The sequence below is a fragment of the Phalacrocorax aristotelis genome, chromosome 9 (genome assembly GCF_949628215.1).
Source record: "Phalacrocorax aristotelis chromosome 9, bGulAri2.1, whole genome shotgun sequence".
NCBI classification, from domain to species: domain Eukaryota; kingdom Metazoa; phylum Chordata; class Aves; order Suliformes; family Phalacrocoracidae; genus Phalacrocorax; species Phalacrocorax aristotelis.
Genome location: NC_134284.1, coordinates 19,655,223 through 19,675,561, shown reverse-complemented (window position 1 = coordinate 19,675,561; position 20,339 = coordinate 19,655,223). Strand labels below are relative to the sequence as shown.

The window sequence follows — 20,339 nt, the reverse complement described above, 5'->3', positions numbered from 1 at the left end:
GTAAGCATTTTCAGAATTGCCATTGTGTGCAAAAGGAGAAAGGAAATCTTGTCCTCCATTCTGCTTTGTTCTAGTATAACAGCCTGATAGCAAATACAAGAGTTGGTAATAAAAGGACAGCGCTTTTATTAACTGTACTAATGAATAAATGGCACATAAACAACTTCAGTGGAAAACTGTGTGTGTTCTTCTGATTTTAACATCTGTAGCTAATCAGAAGCAGTAGCTTCAAAATTAAACATTTCCAGGGGTTACCATGAGAGTGAGAAAATCAACAGAGGTTTGATAACATCTTATTTTATTTTGGTTTTTTCTTCTTCTCCCTCCCCTGATTAATTTTCATTATAATTTATCGCAGTTGTATTGCTGTTTTCACCCTGCTGTCCAATATATTATTCTTTGGCTTTCCTGTTAGACAGTGTCAGTGAATCCCCCCTTCCCAAATCAGCTTAATTCTTCATAGGTGCTGCTCCTAGTTTGCTTTTATTGCAAGGGTGGCTCCCTATTCCTCTCACCTGTTCACTACTTTGGTGTCACCACTGAGAGGGCTGAACCACACACAGGGTTTGGCCTCGTATGACATTGCTCATCATTGTTTGATTAAACATTTGATCTGTTACTTCAGGTTAGCTCTTCAGGTTCTATCAAATGGTACACTTCTGATGCATCCCAGCTGTTCTGTTGCTGCTTAAAATCTTGTATCTTATGAGAGTATACTTCCTTTATGGTCTCTGCTGCTCACTTCTGATCTTTGAATCTTTAAGACAGGTTGTAAAGCCATGCTCGCGATGGTTGCTCTGCTGAAGTTCTCTGTGCTTTTATCATGCTTGATATTAAACTGAGTGGCATCCTAGGTCGTCAGCTTGGTATTCTAAACAAAATCACTGTTTGTGCTGCACAGTCTCCCTTCTAGTTCTTAAGAGGTTTTATATTTTTTCTAAATACAGATAAAATAACTCTAAAAGGTTTATGGCGATACAAAATGACTGATGTGTAATAATATTTAATATTTACCAAAGTAAATTCTATTCACTTTATCCCTTCTGATAACTTATTTCCTTACTAAAACTTTCTGGCATGTTTAAGACTTTCTTCTCGTGAATTCCAGTATGAGTTTTTTTGTTTATGGTGGTGTTTGGCACCTTTTTAATCTACCCCTATTTCTTCCTCTGACTAGAGTTCTGCTTGAAAGCACAAACTTGCAAAATAATAGGAGGTAAAGGGCAAGACTACTAATGCACTTTGTCTGCAGTAACAGGAGAAGTTCTTTGTGCTGTAATAGTTGAATCTGGTACTTAGTGTATCCACACACACATATATACCTGTATATATAGTGTGTTGTATATATACACTTATATGGAAGAACATTTGGAAGAGGAGCCAGGTGGTGGTGTCGAGAAGTAGTAAACAAAATGTGTAGCATCCTGACACAGTAAAGTGGATTATCTGCTCTCATCTTCCCCATACCACCACTCCTGGCATGCATTTTTCTTGTTTGCTTTTTGCTGCTTCAGGTACTTGTTTGGCTCTTCTGTGGAGTCATTTCATTCTTTGCTGTTTGTTTGCCGCTGTTTTGGAGAAATTTTGGCTTTCTGTCATTTTAGCGAGACTGATTAACTGGAAGGTGTGATAATGGCTGGTGTGGCTATGAGAAAAGGGGTAGGACCATGCAAGTGAGAGTAGGAAGATGTGAAGAAGGAAGAATGGCAGAAAAAGGGAACAAACACCGAGAGAGGAGAATGGAGAGAATGAAAACTTCCTCTTTCAGCAGTGAACCATTAGGTAGACTCAGCTACTGGTGGAACTGCAGTCTAGGCAGTAAGTGTTTTCCTTCTGAATGCATGAATGTAAGATCTGCTGCTTAATTGGGCTGTTTCAAATGCATAGGCTTGTGTAGCTCTAATGGCACACTGAAGATGCTTCATTTATAAGCCCAAACATCAGTCAAGAATGTTCAAGCATCAAGCAAACATGATCGTCTGTAATGAATTTGAGATACCTGGGATTTTTCTTTCTGCATGAGTTAGCAATGGGTAAAACGAGAATGTTATCATGATGTGCTTTTTTTTCGTGTGTGTGCTTAAAAAAAAGTAGTTTCTGGCAGGAAATAAAGGATTTTCTACATGTAATTCAGGCAGTAATTCCCAGTGATAATCAACGTTTTGTGGAAATCATACAGTATTGTGAGAATATTCAAACTATGAGAGGAAGAGAAGGAAACCTGAGAGGGAAACAGAACTGTCTCAAGTTGCAACCATGTTGCCTTTTGGAGGTAGATATCTAAACCTTACCAGGATGTTTGCTTGAGGTGACCTGGATTGCATTAGATCCATCATTTCTCTAATTGTGGATAAACTTATGCTTCACCAGCGCGCCCCCCCGGGGGAAAACAGACACGGGCATTAGTCATAACCATCTGAAGCATCATCAGTTGTGCAGAAGACTTAGCATTGTCCAGTCTTTTATGAGTAATACTGGCCAGACCTTTAATAAAGTTTTTGCAGGAAGCCATAGAATTTCAGCTCTTTTTAATTTTTTTTTAAAAAAAGAAAAAACCCTCATCTTTGGGCTATATAAAGCAATTGCTCTAGTATGGTAAATGACATGCCTTAGTATTAGGATGATGTTCTGTAACTGCTAAAGAGTTATCTCTTGATTTGTCACATTTCTTGCTTTTTGCTTATATAGTAACTTGATTCAATGTAAAATAATTCCTGATCTTAATACTGTGTAAAATACTCTTGGCTGAAAGTTATTAAATAAAGCATATGGATTTAAAACATTGGTTTTTTTTTGTACACGTCAGTCATACCAAAGTTACTGAAATGCTGTTGTTCTGACTGGCATGCAGATCAAGAGTTTTGCCTGCCCTTATTCCTTCCCTTTAAAACAAATATCTTTTCTTTGCTATTTGAGTTCTTGGGAGGGAAAAAACCACCAAACTTTAAAACTTAAAATGTACTGTTGAGTTTACAAACATTGCATTTCTTTTTCCTGTGTATAAATATAGAGAGAAAGCAAGAGAGGAGAGAAGAATGCACATTTGAGAAGTGGGGTCAATTCCAAAAGCAATTTCTTTCATTGCTTTGATCAAACAATCTAGATCTCATTGTTCTTGGATTTTCTCCTTTTAAAACGTGAATATTTTTTAAAATGAGAGATAGTAAGCCACACAATGAGGTAATAGTTAGGCTAGTATGAGTAACTTAGCCTGTTGACTGGCATGGCTCTGGATATACTTTTATTTTTTAAATGGGAGAAGTACTGACAATTTAGCCACCAAATTATGGAGCAGCTGAGGTTTAGTCTAAACTCACTAAGCAAAAATTTATTCTAATTCCATGTTTAATATATAAAAGGCAATGTTAGACTAAATATTTTTTTAATTTATGGGCATAAGAGAAATGCTTGATAAAGCAAGCTGTTCTCACAATAATGGAGAAGATATTTTCAAAACGTGCTCTAAATACAAAGTAAATTAATCTTAGCAACCTTTCTGAGGTTAAATTTAAAACCTCTCTTCTGTAGCCTGCTTTGAGGATATTGTGATTAGATCTTACTCCCTTTGTTATGAGGAATAGTGTTTGGGTTTTTATCCTAATATCTTTCAAATATAAACAACTTCTCATTGAGCAGTTTCTTTCATTCTTTTCTACGGTTCTTTTTTATCTTTGTGTTTTTAAAAACACACACAAAAGAGGTATTTGTGTGGGGTGTGAGGTTTATCTGGACCACTAACACAAGAGCACTGTGCTATCCGATGCCAAACATGCTTTTTAAAACCAGGAGACTTCTTAGTGGTGATGGTGACAAATATGTTTGTGCCAAAAGTTTGCTACTGCTGGACGACACGCTTATATACAGGTCTTCTGATCCCACAGTGAAAGTCTGTCCTTACTGTCCCTTAATTTTCTTCCTGCACTTTCCATGTATCATATCTACAGTTATTGATCTCCTTTCTCTGTTTAGGAGTGAGCACCCTTGCACAGATGCAGTTAAAATATTTTCATTATTCTGAACAGAAATGCTGACTGAAGCTTTCAGAGGAGCAAAAAAATTGGTCTCACATCAGAAAACTTAATTAGCTTCTAACATAACTTGTTGGGGTTTACGGTGCAAATATGTAGACCAAAGGATGCAAATTAGCCCTAAGAGCATCAATCTGTTTAGATTTTCAATAGTATTTTGTATGTTTAAATCCTGGTTCTCAGTCTTTAACTGGTACAGTGCTACTTAAACAGCCACAGTAGTTTTTTCTTGAAGATTTAAAGCAGCAAACACCTTAACTAGTCTTTAAAAACTAGTAAGATGCAATCCAAAGGGTTTCACTTGAGCATGTTCTGATGGGAAGCAGTCATATAGACACACCCCACCGTAACTAGCAGTGTATATCTGTGGGCTGTCTTTGTCTTGTCTGAAATTACTGAAAATGTGTCATCTCTGAGTGTATGTTAATGTACCTTAAAATTCCTTGCCTTGAGAGTGGAAGGGATCTCAGTCATTTACAGACACTGTAGGATGTTGTTTTCTAAGTTAACCTGCCCTTTTGCTCTGGCATTCGATCAGCATGGGTGGAACTGCTAACATGAAGGCACGTCGTAGTGAAAAGCAGGTAGAAGTTGTGTACTTCCTAAGCTGGGCAGGAAAAGTGTGTGCCAGAATAGCCGCCACCCTGTTCTCCCCAATGTTACAAACTGTTAACAAATACAGGAAATGTACTTTGCTAAAAGCAGTATAGTGTGGAAATCTACCATATTGTACATGGTATATTTTGCTTCATTACTTGTCTTTCAAAGCATTTAACTCAATTTTTGCGTGACTTATATTGTAGTTTGAAGTGTATTTTTTTAGTATACTTCATGTAGAAGATGCTCGAGAAATCTGTATTGTGTTTGTGTTCACTTGTGCAGTGGCTCAGTGTTAAATGCTTTATGAAGCAAATACTAATTCCATATTTTCAGGTTTTTTTTTCTTCTACAGTCTTACTGCTTTTTCCATGATACAGTAGAACTTCAGTCACAAGTTTCAGTCCCTTGCAGATGCTTATAAAAATATGACGGGTAACTAGTAACAACCTGTCATGAAGTTCTTAAGGACTTTTAAAAGCTGCATACTTTTTCATAGAGTTTTTTTGTTCTTCAAAAGACATAAACTTCATACAGAAAAAAGCTGATTCCTAAACTTTCATAACGATTTAAATTATTGTGATTTGAAGTTCTACTACATAGTATGCTTCATCTGTACTGGGAAATTAGTGTTGCAAGCTGAGAAGTTCTTGCTCGTGCTCTTTTTTGACAATTTTTCAGTTTTTTGGAAAGTCTGCCTGTTTAGTTTTTTAAATCTTCTTATGAAGACACATCTGTGACTTTGAGTCATAGTCCTTGAGAGAAAGCTCTATTCATGGGAAATATGCACTTAGAGCAGAGGACTTAAAGCTGGGATACCAGTGGTCTGGTTTTGGCTCTCTAAAATATTTGGCATGTGGTATTACTGAACGGTATGTATTTTGGCTTTCCAAAGGTGTGGAAGGTATCCAGCTTCCATTGAGTTCGGAGGTTTTCTTAAAATTTGGCCTACTGACTTCCTTCATTAGTATACGAAGTTGGTGTTCATTAGCTATCAAGAGGCCTGCTGTGTGAAATATATAAATTATTATAATATTTCATAACTTGTTTCCATGTTACATGTATACACAAGATTAGTGTTCTTTAATATGCACTAACTGGTCACTCTGTGGTCAAGCTGTGCTGTAACGTGGACTTTTTACAGTCATTTCATGTGTGACTGGTGTTTATTTCCTTTTAACCAACTGGTGGCATACTTTGACATAACTTTCAACCTGTTCGTACAGGTTTTGTTGCTTGGAAATGCTAATTCTTCCTTAAGTGAACTTTTATATAAAAGTATTTTAGAAGGTCAACTTGCCCTAGTGAACGATGTCTGTCTGTTGGAGACTAAATTTCTGAAATATGCTGATAATCTTTTATTATATAAAACAGAACACAGATGACATCTGTCATGTAATCTGAAGAGTAATAAGTGAGTAGGTCTCTAGGTAATGTGTTAAGAGTTCTATGGTTCCTGTAGCAAGATCTCTTGCATCAAACACACTGGTTTCAGGTATTCTGCAACTAAATTTAAAGAAAGTATCTGTGTAAAAATGCTGGCTTTTTTTGAATGTGTACGAAGTTGCAATTCAGCAGATCAGTATTTCAAATATATTTCTAAAGACATTGGTAAGGAAGGCAAGTTCAACATCAGCTTTACAGTGCAGTGCAATAGTGCTTTAACTGATAAACTTACACAATATGTAATATTCCTTCTCTCTTTTGAGTCTGTGTTAGGTAAACATTATGCAACTTGTACGTAAAATCACATTAAGATAATACAACTATATGACATAACAGCAACGATTTAACACAAAACACACTTGATCAAATCATTTTGTTTTGCAACTAAAACTCAAATAGTGAAATGACTGTCCTATGTTATGTGTTGAGGTTGCAGAATTCAGTTGCTCAGCTCAGCAAAAAGCCAACCCAGCCCTTCACTGGTCCAAGACAAACTGTATTAATATAAAATAAAATATTCTCAGCAGCTTTTAAGTGCAATAAAAAAACCAGATAGCTGAGATAACTGATGTAGTGATGAGAAAAATAAAGCTGTAAGACCATTCAAAATAATTTTCTGTGCTAAAATTGTTAGTGTGAATGAAGCCTCCTCTCTGAGGGTCTTGAATCTCTTTGCAAAAGCTGTGTAGGCAGCAGAAGCGGAAGGAGCATAGACAACAAACTTGAGTTGCAGAAGCCACATCAAAAGCCAGCTGGAGTCAAGAACAGAACACTGATCCCCCAGTCCTCTTCTGGCTACACAGTGGACCTTGATGTGTTTGTCCTCTTTCCTCTCTGAAAAGTTAAAATTTTACATTACTTTCACTGAGGATTACCAGATTTACTCCTTTTAAAGTTTCCCTATCTTAAGGTATCAAGAGGCAGCTAAGATGTATTTTTCCCCCCCAAAGTTTATACTCTGAAGCCTAATGTAATTGAAAATTAAAACTGTTGTAGTAGTGAGAACAACTTCAGTTTTGTTTTTCCCTTTTTGGGGTGGTCACTTCTTGCACTTTTCCTTGATTTCTCTTGAGCTATCTACTGATCATGAAAATGTTCCTTTTTTTGTTTTTTTAATAAACTGGCAGGGACTGCTGTTAAAGTAATCAGTGGTGGGGTTTGCAGATGAATGAAAAAATATATATCACAAAGGCAATGATGATATGCAGGGAAAAAAAATAACATGGATTTTAACAACTTTATCAAGTAATATATTAAGGTGTTACTACATCCAAATCGGAATACTGTCAAATTCTATGTTTATATACAGGAACTTGACGAGAGGAGTTGGTAGATTTAGAGAGTTACTAAGAGCTGTTGAAACAAGAACTACACAAAATCTGCGAATGGTAAGTTATATTAAACTACATTCCTATTGCAGCATCTCAATTTTAGTAGGCAGGTAAAGCATAAATATAGTGGATGAATTAGAGACAAATGAACAGATACACAGCATATTGATCAGCGTCTGTTATCCACCACTTTATAAGGTTACATTTCCAGGCTTAAGTGAATGATTAAAATAAAATGGAATGTTTGGTACCCAGTGCGTACCCTATTTCTTTCCTGTTTGTGGTTATGGTTAAAATCTGATTGGTATCTGACCATACTTTCAACCGTAATCATAATTGCCATATTTATGACTTACCGTAGTTTCATAAAGGGTGTTGTTTCATCTTGCTGTAATGTAATGGGAGAGAGGACAGAGTACAGTGTCTTTATTTTTCTTCTATTAAGTTGGAAGTTATCAAGTTATAATTTCTTTATTTTTTGGTAATAAAGCCTCTTAAAGGAAAACAATAAAAGCAAAATCATTAAGATTTTTTATTTATATTGTCAGGAAATAAACCTTTACCAAATGAGTGTTGTATCTTGGCCCTCTAAAGAGCCAAGGCTTATATCTTTTTTTCTAATGTAATTATTTTCAAAATGTCCTCAATCAGTTTCCTAATACTAGGCCTTTAAAACTGCCAAGGTGGTAACAAGGAAGGTAATTAGTTTCTTAATTTAATAACTGATTCCTAGTATGGATATTAAAATTATTAAATAATAGGCTTTCAATGGGGAGGGATAATATTGCAAACTGTAATAAAATAAAAGATGAAGGGCTTCTTATGGCTTAGGAATTAAGGTGGAAGATGCAGATCATATGGTGCTGTCCGTGGCTTAAACATTACACATCTGTTGCTGGGAAATGTTCCTGGGAAATACTGCCAATTCTGATGCAAACGTAGATCTTGCCTTCTTTCTATTGCCCTGGTACTAATCTGAGTTTTCATCATTGTGATATATAGTTGTGCAGCTTGTATGCATACTTATTAAACATTAAAGAGGAGATTAACCTGATAGTTATGGACTATAGGATGCCTTCAAAGCTTTATATTAATGTTTACTTACTTAATATTTATGTAAGTATTTCTACACTTAAATCTATGGTGCCAAGACTAGTTGGTCGAAATAAACTTTTTCATGCTGATCTACAACCTTGTTTCACTGTTGCTGAGCTTTACCAACACTGGCAAACATCAGCGCCTTCAAGTACAAATTACCAGAAGCCCCAGTCAGTCGGGGTTTGGACTACAGCTGTCTGTAGTGGGTTGACCTTGGCTGGCTGCCAGATGCGCACCCAGCTGCTCTGTCACTCCCCTTCCTTAACACAACAGTGAGAAAATGAGATAGAAAAACTTGTGGGACGAGGGAAAGACAGGAAGTTTGCTTACCAGCTGCTGTCACAGGCAAAAGAGACTTGACTTAGGGGAAATTAACTTAATTTTTTGTCAATTTCAAGAGAGTGGGATGGTGAGAAACAACGACTAAAACTGAAACACCTTCTCCCTACCCCCTTTCTCCAGGTTCTTCATTCCTGACTCTTCCACCTCCTCATCCTACCCTCCCACTCCCCAAGATGTGCAGGGTGGGTGGAGGGTTGTGGTGAGTCCATAACAGTTCCTCTCTGCTGCTCCTTACTCCTCACAGTTTTCCCCTGCGGCAGCGTGGGGTCCCTCCCATGGGCTGCAGTTCCTTCAGGGAATATCAACCTGCTCACCATGGTCCTCTCAGCAGGCTGCAGTGTGGGCATCTGCTGCAGTGTGGGCATCTGCTCTACTGTGGTCCTTTCTGTGGACCACAGGGAAATATCTGCTCCTCTGTGGTCTCTCCCAAGGAAACATCTGCTCCAGGCCTGGAGAGGCAGTAGAGGTTATTGAGCACAAAATATCTGAAGATATACCTGAATGTGCTCCACTCTTAGGAGCAACAGTTGGTGGTGTTGATATTTAAGAAGCATCTGGATTTAACTGGTAAAATTGAAAATTTGTTGTTGCCTTTTTTCCTTTGTGTTTAGAGAATTGAACTGGGTACTTGTACCTTTCAAACAGCAGTATGCCTGTTAATAACAAAATATATTCTACATGTCTTTGTTAGAAGTAATCCAAGTGTCTTTGAAGAGTTTGTATGCAGTGTTTCTAAAGAAAATATTTATCTTTAGCGGGAGGGTGGTCAAACACTGGAAGAGGCTTTGTAGAGAGGTGGTGATGCCCCAAGCCTGTCGGCATTTAAGAGGCATTTGGACAATGCTCTTAACATGATTAAACTTTTGGTGAGCCCTCAATTAGTCAGGCAGTTGGACTAGATGATCATTGCACATCCCTTCCAACTGAAATAGTCTATTCTGTCTTTCCATTTTACAGACAATAGCAAGACAACTGGCTGAAATTTTGTTACGAGGCATGTGTGAACAGAGTTATTGGAATCCACTGGAAGATCCTCCTCACCAATCACCCCTAGATGATCCACTTCGAAAAGGTTCAAATACTAAGAATTACGCGCTGAGTAGAAGACCACGGGTATACACTGGAGAAAAGTATGGCTGAGTCTATACCTCTCTTGTTTCTATAATTGCAATTGTTACCCAGTGCACTGGGTAATTTAGTCTATATTATTTAAAATGTAGAAGGAATTGGGCAATGTGAATGGGAATGCGTCCCATCCTGTGTGTGTGTATTTATATTCCCTGAAGAGAACTAGGGAAGCAACATGCTTTGCCAAGCAGAAGTTTCCACTGTATGCATGTGTGTATTTTCTCAATTCTCAAAATTTTTTCTTTGTTTGTTCTATACTGGGATATATTGTAGAGTCAATATATAGCTTACTGCCTGAAAATAACATGCTTGTGTCAAAGCATACTAGTGAAATCTTAACCATTTGGCACTGTCCTTTTCGATTTCTTTTTTATTTCATTGATACTAAGTTTGATCTGATGAAACTTTGTTGCATGCTTGTTTTACATAATCTGCAACCTTTGCACTGCTCTACTTGTGTTCTACACACAAGATCCTTGTGGGATCTTGTATTTTGTATATGGATATTTAATATAGTAAACAACTAGTGCTAGCTTGTTTTGGTACGTGCTGGAAAGCACTGTGAGCCAGATAACTGAGGAGTAGATCGTAGCAGTGGAGATAATGGACTAACCAAGACTGTGATTTGTCATAGTAGGACAGTGCTAAGTAATGCAGATAGAGAAGATTGAAATTCCATGTAAGAAAAAAATGTTATAGAAAAGGATGTGGAGTCTGGCAGATGTCACTGGAGATGCTCAAAATCCAACTGGACGTGGACCTGAGCAACCTGCCAGTTGACCCTGCTTTGAGTGGAGGGACTCTACTATACGATACCCTTTCCAACCTCAACTGTTCTGTGATTCTGTGAAATCAGTGTGATCTGGGAATCTCTTTTGAGGAGACCGTCTGTTCCATATGAAATATTTGACCCTTTTTCTCCAAAGAATTTATTATTATTTTTTAATATGGTTGTCCAGCTGTAGGATTAAAACCCAGGTGGTGTGATATTTTTAATTTCAGTCTTGTCTGACTATGTCTGAGATATGAAGTCATTAAAAGCAGTCTTTTGAGCTTTAGGAAAAGATGCAGGCATAGGGTTGAATGTTCAGTTCTCCAGAACAACACTATGTTTCTCTGCAATTACATAATTAACAAACTGTACGTGCAGGCAGCCTTTCTGGTAAAAAGGAAATACCTGGTTTGTGGATACACCTGGATCCCTTAAAACTGGATAATACTTAAAAAGTATGGATTTATTGCCCAAACATGAGGAAGTCTCTTTTATGGTATCACATAGCAAATCCTAAAGAACAGTCTGCTCCTCTGTTACAGTATATATGCCTTATTAGTTAATAAGAAAGCTTTTTTGCATAATGTGACCTTGTTATGTGCAAGAGTGCTTCTGTGGTAGGTTGCTTAAAGAAGTAGTCCTACCTCAAATTCTGAAGAGATGTTTTGTTTTAGTGTTCACAGTATCTTTATATCATAACCTAAAATACTGTTGTACTGCAGGCATTTGAGTTGTTTAGCTGCATTTATTGTGTATTTCCATTAATGAATACTTTATATAGCAGTAAGCCCATAATTATGGTGTCATTATTACTAGCAAGTAATAGCCTTTATCTTAAAAGATTTCTAGCAATTCTCCTTCCTTGATCCAGAATACCTATAGCAGGTTTCTCAGGCTTGGTCTTTCAAACTTACATTCTTCATTTTCAACTCATCCTTTTGTAGAAACATGCCTCCCGGCAAAAGTGGGGCTTTGTTCAGTGTAATCTTCTTGTTCTTGGGACATGCAGGTGAGGAGTTCCACATTTTCAACAGAATGTGTAATTAAGTCCTTTTCTTTGTCACATCACAGTGATTAACACCAGACCAGATAAAACATGGATAGCCAAATATCTCATATCCAGTAGTGATTGAAAGCAAGTACCTAAGGCAAGACAGACATGTAGGAAACGTCTTCCTAGGTATTCATCTGACTACCAACTCTGAGTATGAGATGTACTGGTTTTTTTCTAAACATTCTGCCTCATACATTAAGTGTACTGTGCTCATTTGAGGCTGGTGAATGTGATTTGGCTAGTACCACGTACAATTTTGTAGATCTCTGTGTTACTGCCTCTGCAGTTTTCTTTATCCTCAGTTGAAGAAGTGTCAAACTTCATTGTTAGCCTTTGGTTGGTAGCAATTTCATGCTTCCAGTTGCCTCTTTTGGTCTGCCCTGTTACCTTGGCATTACTTTACTCCTGTGCCTGCGTCTGTCAGGAGAGACAGAAAATGGCTGAGTTCGGTCAACTGAATTGAGCTTTTTGCATACACAAGTCAAAGGAATTTCCCAGTAATTTCTGCACAAATTGGATCTTCACTTTTTGAGACAAACATCTACTTATTTACCAAAATACATTCAAAGTTGTAGGAGAAAATAATGTTTGCTTTCATTTTGATAAGTGACTTTTTAGAGTTCTCTTTGGGGCAACTGCCCTTTTTTCTCTGAGAAAGTAGTTTCTCTAGCAACTATTTTATTCTGCTTTCTGGGAACCATAGCCATTGGTCAGGTTAAATCTACTTCCACGTTGCTAAATTCTGCACTGAAGACTGGATAGGTAGATGGGGAGCTCTCAGATGCTGCTTCTTCGCTCCTCATGCCCTGTCATGCATGGTTTTTATTCATGAGTAACTGTGTTTTAAAATTTGTGTGTTAAATTAAAATAAAGATGTCCTCTAAGATTTAGAGTACTTTTCAAAGTCCTGCTCACAACTTGCATTGGTTAAAAAATCAAAATCCAACAGCACAACTGCCCTGGGGTCTTAGCTGCTGTACGTTACCACAGTACGTTCACAATCTTGTTTTCAAACTTCCTGGAGTTCAGGTGGGTTTTAGTTTCCATTATCTGTCTGGCATTTAGTTACTGCTTAAGTTTCTAATGCATTTTAAAAACCCAAAAGATGTTTTAATCTCAGACTGGTTTAGTTTCCCATCTGAAATTTAGTGTCGTTTAAGCCCCCTTGGGAGTGTAGGAATTACTTATGAGCAACAAGAAACTATTTTCTACATTTTAAAGAGTTAACTGTGGAATCATTGGTCTGAAAACAGGAATAGTACTTGTGCTAATTCAGAAACAGTTTAGAAAAAGAAATCTGGAGACTTAAAGCATAGTCACTGTTTGTGTGTGTGAGAGAATGAATGAATGCATTAATTCCTACCAGTCATGTACCCAATACAGATTACTGTTCCCTGTCTGACAGCATAGAAGAGTATTTGGAAAGCATCCAGTGTTCAGAGCAAGCAGTGAAGTTTGCAAGCTAGTCCTATGCAAACCTTCATTTCCTTATGACTTAATACTGTACTTTATTAAAAAAAAAAAAATTTAAGTGCTTGGAAGCAACAGTGGTTGTGTCAAGGAGGCAGAGATTGCCATGTCTCTATTTAAAAGCATTCAATAGCTGTGAATATATCAGGAAAACAATTCTCAAGCATATCTGATGAAAGACTAATGGAAGTATTTATCCAGATATTGCCTAAAATACAGAAGTTAGCTTGTTCTTGTGAGACAGTTTCTTGTTGCCGACCTTTGAATCAGTGATGTAGATTCAGCTCAGATAGATTAGGCGCTAGAGGCTAGTTAAAGTATGGGTACAGGTTTTACAGTTGTCAAATTATGTGCCATTTTGGGATATTTGAATGTGTTCAGCTCTGACAGCTTTGGTGGTTTTGTTGTCTTATTGTGTCTGGCCAACTTTTCTGAAATGAAGTTTAGAGCATTGCAAAGAAATGCATTTTAACCAATCACTTTTTCTATGCAAGTTACGCTCTGTTCTCTTTTTCTGGAAACTTTTCAGTTTTTGCAGTACTTTTATAAACTACTTCCAAAAGTAATGTCTTGTGCTTAAATAATTAAATTCTTGTTTTGAACAGCATCTTTTGTCCTCAAGAAAATACAGAAGAAGCCTTACTGTTGCTGCTTATTAGTGAATCTATGGTAGGTAAAATAGAGTGAATGTGCATGTGCTGTATTTGTGCGTTTTCCTTGTTTTTGTTTGGTTTTTTTTTAATGAAAACAAAACTTTTTTTGTCATGTCTTACTTTATGACTTGTGTTTTATCCTCTGTTAGGAAAGCAGGCAGCTACTTCTGAAACTCAAGCTTCTGTTCCTCTGAGCCAGCAAGATGAGGTCTGCAAGTGTTACCAATAGGAGGTTTTTTCCTTTAGAGTAGCTGAACCTAGCCTCCTAACCATAGGCAGGTGAACATAAAGCCAGGTCTTTCAATTGGCATCACTTATCAGTATGAACCACTGTTACTCCAGCTGGTTGCCATTCAGGCAGACTCAAAACGTAAGTTATTTTTGTTGTAAAAACAAATTCAAGACTACTAGTTGAACATAATAAACAGAGCTGGCAATTATTCTCCATTATGCATTAAACCTCAGATGTCACTCAAATTTGTAAATTTTTAATGATACTGGCATTCAGCCTTTGCTACTTGATTATTATTTTTTTATGTCCTCTTTTCCTCAATAGGTGATTCCTTTCAATGGCCTACTTGTGCCTTTTATCAGCCTTTCATGTTTTACTAGTCATCTATCAGCTGCCATGTACTAACATTCTCATACCAGCTCACTTATATGTGCTCAAATGGCAGAAATAAAAAGCTGAAGCTGGAATTTTTACTGTTTTTCTAATTTGGGGGGGTGGAACCTCTGGAATCTCAGGCATCATATAGTAGTCTGTCTCACTACACATCAGTGAGAATTAGACTTCTAAGTTCAATGGGTGATTCAAATGCTTTCATGCTCTGGCATAATTGCTGTTTTTATACAGTTAAATAGGATCAGAACATTTTAGTGAACATTGACCTATTTGAACTACTTTAAAGTGGCAAACATGCCCGTTGTAGTGCAAACTACTTCCCCCATTCCTAGCGATCTGCCCTGCAATGTTCACGACAGAATCTGTCACCAGAAAACTAGACTGAGCACATATTTCCATATATCACGTGTTGATTTTGCTCTAGTATGTACTTACCACTGAAAGGCACTGCCTGTGCCTCTGTAAGATGCCAGAGCAGCACATGGATGGTGGTATACAGAATTCTGGTGTGCACTGTGATCGTGGTGTGAAATGGAAGCAGTCCCAGTTCTGCAGGATCTGACTACTGATTGCTGTATTTGCATGTGTACTTCACTGCATATCAGCATTAAGAAGCCAAAAACCAAATTGAAGTACTGCCCTGTTAGGTCTCCTTTCAGGTTACTTCAGCTTTTCCTTTGAGAATTAGATCTGCCTAATTATATCAAATGCTTGTCATTGTAGAGCATATACACCTAGCAAGCTTTCATTATTTTTTTTCTTTACAAGTAATTATTGCAGGTTATCTGAGGCAAAAGAGTTTCTTTTGGGGGAGTATAAAATCTTTCATGATTGACTTTTGCTAAGCCATTTGTTCAAATTAGTTTTGAAGGGGGGAAAGGGTAAGATAAGCATAAAAATATTCATCACCACAAACTTATCTGAGAGTTGAGCTCTTACAGCAGCATGCTAGCTTCCTAGCTGTAGTAGTTACGAAGTACTGTGTGACTTATGATTTTGGAAGTAGTGTTTGGGAAAGAAAGAAAGAACAGTTACAGAAGATCCAGTAATCCTTGGTGTTTTGAGACGGTATGGTGTTACTATAGTAGTATGATCCCTTCCTTGCATTGTCTGTGAATTAATAAAAACGCAACTAAAGTGTCAAGACCTATCCTTCAAGAATTTTCTCAAGTAAATACTGGAAAACAGAGTAAGGATCTGACATATAAGTAGCATTTTGTGTAAGTCAAGTAAATCGTTGTGTGTGTACAAGCCCTAAATCATATTGCTAGTTTCTGGGGAGTGGTGCACTCTAACATCACAACTTCTTCATATTTGGATTAGATCTAGTGCAACATATATCCAGAAAATAGAATCTTACTAGTGGATTACAAATGCTACTTTTGCATCACCTTGAGTTCCCTTAGTTTCTGAATTCAGAAAGGGTGCTTTGAGTAAGATTTAAATTGTAGTATTTATGAAAGAAATGCTGTGGGAAAGACAGTTTTGTGCTTTTCAAGTCTTCTAATTCTCTTATAGGTACATTTCAGAGTACAAAATGTCTGTCTTAGCCACATGACTGCTGCTACAGTGTATTGTTATGCATAATGAGGAAAGTCAGCTGCAACTCTGCCATCAAGCTTACTGTAAGATTTCTGTGTATTCTAGCTGTTACACTTGCAAAGTATAGACCAGCCTTTCCTTATCTAGACAGGAATGAGTAGAAAGGTGGGATCTGAAGGACTGACATCTTCACGTTACACTCTGTGTACATGTTGCTGTACGTCAAGTGAGCTGTAGTAACAGAATCACAGAATGATTGAGGTTGGAAGGGACCTCTGGAGGTCATTTTGTTAAACTTCCATGCTCCAGCAGGGCCACCTGGAGCAGGCTGCATCTGTGTCCAGACGCCTTTTGAATATCTCCAAGGAGGGAGACTCCACAACTTCCCTATGCCAGTGCTCAGTCACTCTCTCAGTAATAAAAAGATGTTTCCTGATGTTCAGAAGGAGCTTCCTGTGTTTCAGTTTGTGACTGTTACCTCTGGTCCTGTCACTGGGCACCACTGAAAAGAGCCTGGCTCCCTCTTCTTTGTACCCTCCCTTCAGGTATTTGTGTACACATTGATAAGGTTTCTCTATTGGCATTCTCTCCTCCAGACTGAAGAGTCACAGATCTCTTAGCCTTTCGTCATAGAAGGGAAAATCCAGTCCCTTATTCATCATACTGGTCATTTGTGGGACTGTCTCCAGTAGCTCCATATCTCTTTTGTGTTGGGGAGCCCAGAACTGGACCCAGTACTCCAGGTGTGACCTCACTAGTGCTGAATAGAGGGGAAGGATTGCTCTTTTCTGTGGTGCCCAGTGACAGGACCAGAGGCAACACTCCTGCTCACATAGCCAGGGATACCACTAGCCACCTTTGCAGCAAGGGCACAATGCTGGCTCCTGTTCAACTTGATGTCCACCAGGACCCCCTGGTCCTTTTCTGCCAGGCTGCTTTCCAGCTGGGTGACCCCAAACATATATTGGTGCCTGGATCCAGGACTTCACACTTCCAAGTCTTTTTGTAGAAGCCTTTGATGAGGTTCCTGTCAGCTCAGTCCTCCAGCCTGTTGAGGTCCTTCTGGATGGCAGCACAGCCCTTTGGTGTATCAGTTCCTCCTCCTAGTTCTGTATCATCAGCAAACTTGCTGAGGGTACTCTCTGCCCCATCATCCAGACCATTAATAAAGATTTTGCACAGTGTCAGGCCCAGTATCAATCTCTGGGCTATACTGCTAGCTACTGGCCTCCAACCAGACTTTGTTCCACTGATCACCGCCTTATGTGTTACTCTTAGCTGATGGTAAAATGTCTGGCCATGTTCTTTCTTCCACTGTGGGTGAACTAATTACACTAATGGCATTTGCCTCAGGCTTAAAGTGTGCATAGGCTAAGAGTGGCCAGCTTACACATTGCAGCTTAACTAATTGTCACTTTATTGTGTCTGAGACCATGGCAGTTCTTAAACATTGATCACTTTGAAACACAAAACTAAAGTTTGTACATACATTGTTTTATAATTATGCAGAAAATGATTGTTCAGATATATAAGATATCTTTACAAGATATACTTACAAGGCATCCTCTCCTAAAATACTGCTTTGACGTTGTCAGCCATTTTTTCACAAGAAGTGCTAGTGTATAGGTGGTTCTGTACTTGCAAGGAATTGAGTCAAACAATGATTAAATGTGGAGTTAAAAAGGAAGAAGTTCTTGAAGCTGACTAAATATTTATGCAGTATAGAAAGGAAAGCCAAAGACTTCTTGATCAAAAGAAAGCAAAATGTCTGTTTGGGGAGTGTGTGCGGGGGTGTGTGTTTTCAAACCAAGCTGTGGATTGTTCAATTGATAAATCCTGAAATGTCTGCATTTTACGCTCCATGTATGTCTTTGAAAATTTCTTTCAGTATTTAATTATTCTGATTTTAAAGATGTATTGAGTATGTTCAGAGCTTAAAATGTTATCCTGTTAAAGCAGAGAAGCAATATTATTAGCTTTTAATATGTGTCATTCCTCCCCTCTGAAAAAGGGGGAAATAAGCTGCCTATTAAAATTTAGTGGATTTAAGGGGGCCATGCCCTATGTAATTAAAGTAAAAAGAAAAGGAAGGGAAGAAGAGAGAGAAGGATCTTTTAACTTCTAACTTCAAACTACCAGATATATTAGCATTTGTACCAACGTGAATATTAAATGTCAAGAAATCTAGAAATAGATAAGATACCAAGATAAGGTATTTCCAGAGGCTTGATGGTATAGTGGGGGAAGTACTGGGTAGTTGAATATAGGTAGTCTTAGCTACTGGGAGACCTGAATTTTATCCTTTGCTCTTTAACAGGATTTCTTTGTGAACATGGTCAATTAATTTAATCCAGTTATAGCTCAGCTTTCCTCCTTCTTGAAAGGAAAAGTTTACTTAAGGAATTAGGTTTGCAATGTGCCTTTCACAAAACAGGATTGAAAGTACAAAGCCTTATTGCAAACATGGCCTGATTCCAAACCTGTGCTCAGAACCAGGGACAGGTTTTGCTTCTCACTAGTAACTCGTGAAAGTGATTGTGTGGTTATCCTGGGCAGGTTACTACTCACAAGTGAGGGCACAGTGTCATAATGTTATGAAGAGAAAAGAAATTGATTGCCTAATTTTGCAAAAGATGGAATAGAAGATTTGAAGGTCCTTCTTGATATGTTTTATCTGCATACAAAAAATAAATTTTAAAAGATGAATGTACATTATATAAAAAAACCTGTTTGGTTTCTGAGAACTCTTCGGTAATTCTAAATACATTAGAATTAAATTAGAATCAAGTAATTAAAAATAGCTCCATGTAATTAGAATCAAGTAATTAAAAATAGAAGATCCATATAGAAACATAAATCTTTCCACTAATGTATAAAATTGGTGATTCTTGCTATCTATAAATTAGTAGCAGATACTGTCTCTCTGTATCACCTCTGTCAACTGCTGACTGTCAGTCTGAATAGAGTGGTAGGTACCTGAGCAAAAATACAGTTTGGATTGCAATGGATGACTTTGTTTCTTTTTTGTGGTATGTTTCAGGCTAACCGTGATGCTGTACTGAGCAGAATACCAGAACACAAAAATGATCGTATCATCAGTTTGCAAAGTGCATCTGTAGTCTATGATTTACTTACTATAGCCTTGGGAAGAAGAGGCCAATATGAAATGCTCTCAGAGGTTTGTTGATAGTAGTGAATATTCAACTGTGTCTTCATTGCTTATTTCTGTTTATCATGTTAGTTATGGTAGTGTGTAAGGGCTGAACAAATATAGGGCACTGCCATTCTGACTACTGTATAAATAAAGTAGGTAGTTTCCACCCCAAAAAGTTTCCTGTCTAAATTTATACAAGTGACTTGAGGTGGTTAAGCACCGAAATTGTTTGAGAGGTATGACAAATGTTGAGTGGCACAGCAGTTCACATGTTTTTCTGGCAGGGAGGCATGCATCTGCTTAAAAGGATACACATTAAATGGATGCAGCAGGAAGGAATGGCAAAAGATAAAAGCTGTCTTGGATATAGGTGATAAATACCTAGAAGAAGGATTTGTGATGTTTTATTTCAAAAGAAAAGTTTCTTTTACATCTCATAATAATTGGAGTGCTCCAAAGTTGTCTTAGTTTGTAAAATGGCTTTGAAGTTAATAAAACGGAAATGTGTTACTTTTTCAGGTCTGTAGGAAAGTGCTTTCTCTGTCTCAGATGCCTTGTGTTTGATTATGCTGCTTGCATGTGTTTTGTTAGTTTGTGTTAACTTCAAGAAATTTTCAGGTATTGTTAATGGTTTTATACTTGAGAAACAACTACAGCTCTTTAGGCACAGCAGATCTTTCTGCTGCTCAAAATAGTGCTCACTCAGCAGCAGGATACTGTTGTGGACCATGATTAATTAATGGCATCGAGGAGGAGTACTTCAGCATGTGTGGTAGGGAGGCATATCCAGAGACTGATTTGCTGAGAAATGGTTTCTCTCTACCATAATAGAGGACACTTATTAAGATAAAAATGAAAAAAGGCCCCGGTTCTTCTCTGGTATATGTTGATAGTCGCCCTTTAGTCTGCATCTCCTGTGATGTTAAGCTCCAAATACAGGTATTCTTGGAAGTACTTCAAAGCTGCAATTTGGGCATACAAGTCAGTTTTAATCAGTACAATAGGGAGTCTTTCACAAAACTGAGGAGTATGAAAGCTGATACTGGACTGTCACCCTACAACACAATCTAATCAGGTGTATTTCCATTTACTTGCCACT

General features: G+C 37.7%; 1 protein-coding gene across 6 annotated transcripts in view; it reads left to right on the top strand.

Annotated features, from left to right (window-relative positions):
- The window catches only part of TTC7B (tetratricopeptide repeat domain 7B), a 145,603-nt gene that overhangs the window by 45,296 nt on the left and 79,968 nt on the right, over positions 1-20,339 (top strand). For all 6 annotated transcript variants that reach the window (XM_075103706.1, XM_075103703.1, XM_075103707.1 and 3 more), the window contains 4 exons: positions 7,381-7,459; positions 9,800-9,972; positions 13,872-13,935; positions 19,127-19,264. In XM_075103706.1, coding sequence (XP_074959807.1) covers positions 7,381-7,459; positions 9,800-9,972; positions 13,872-13,935; positions 19,127-19,264 — 454 coding nt within the window. The remainder of the gene's footprint in view (positions 1-7,380; positions 7,460-9,799; positions 9,973-13,871; positions 13,936-19,126; positions 19,265-20,339) is intronic.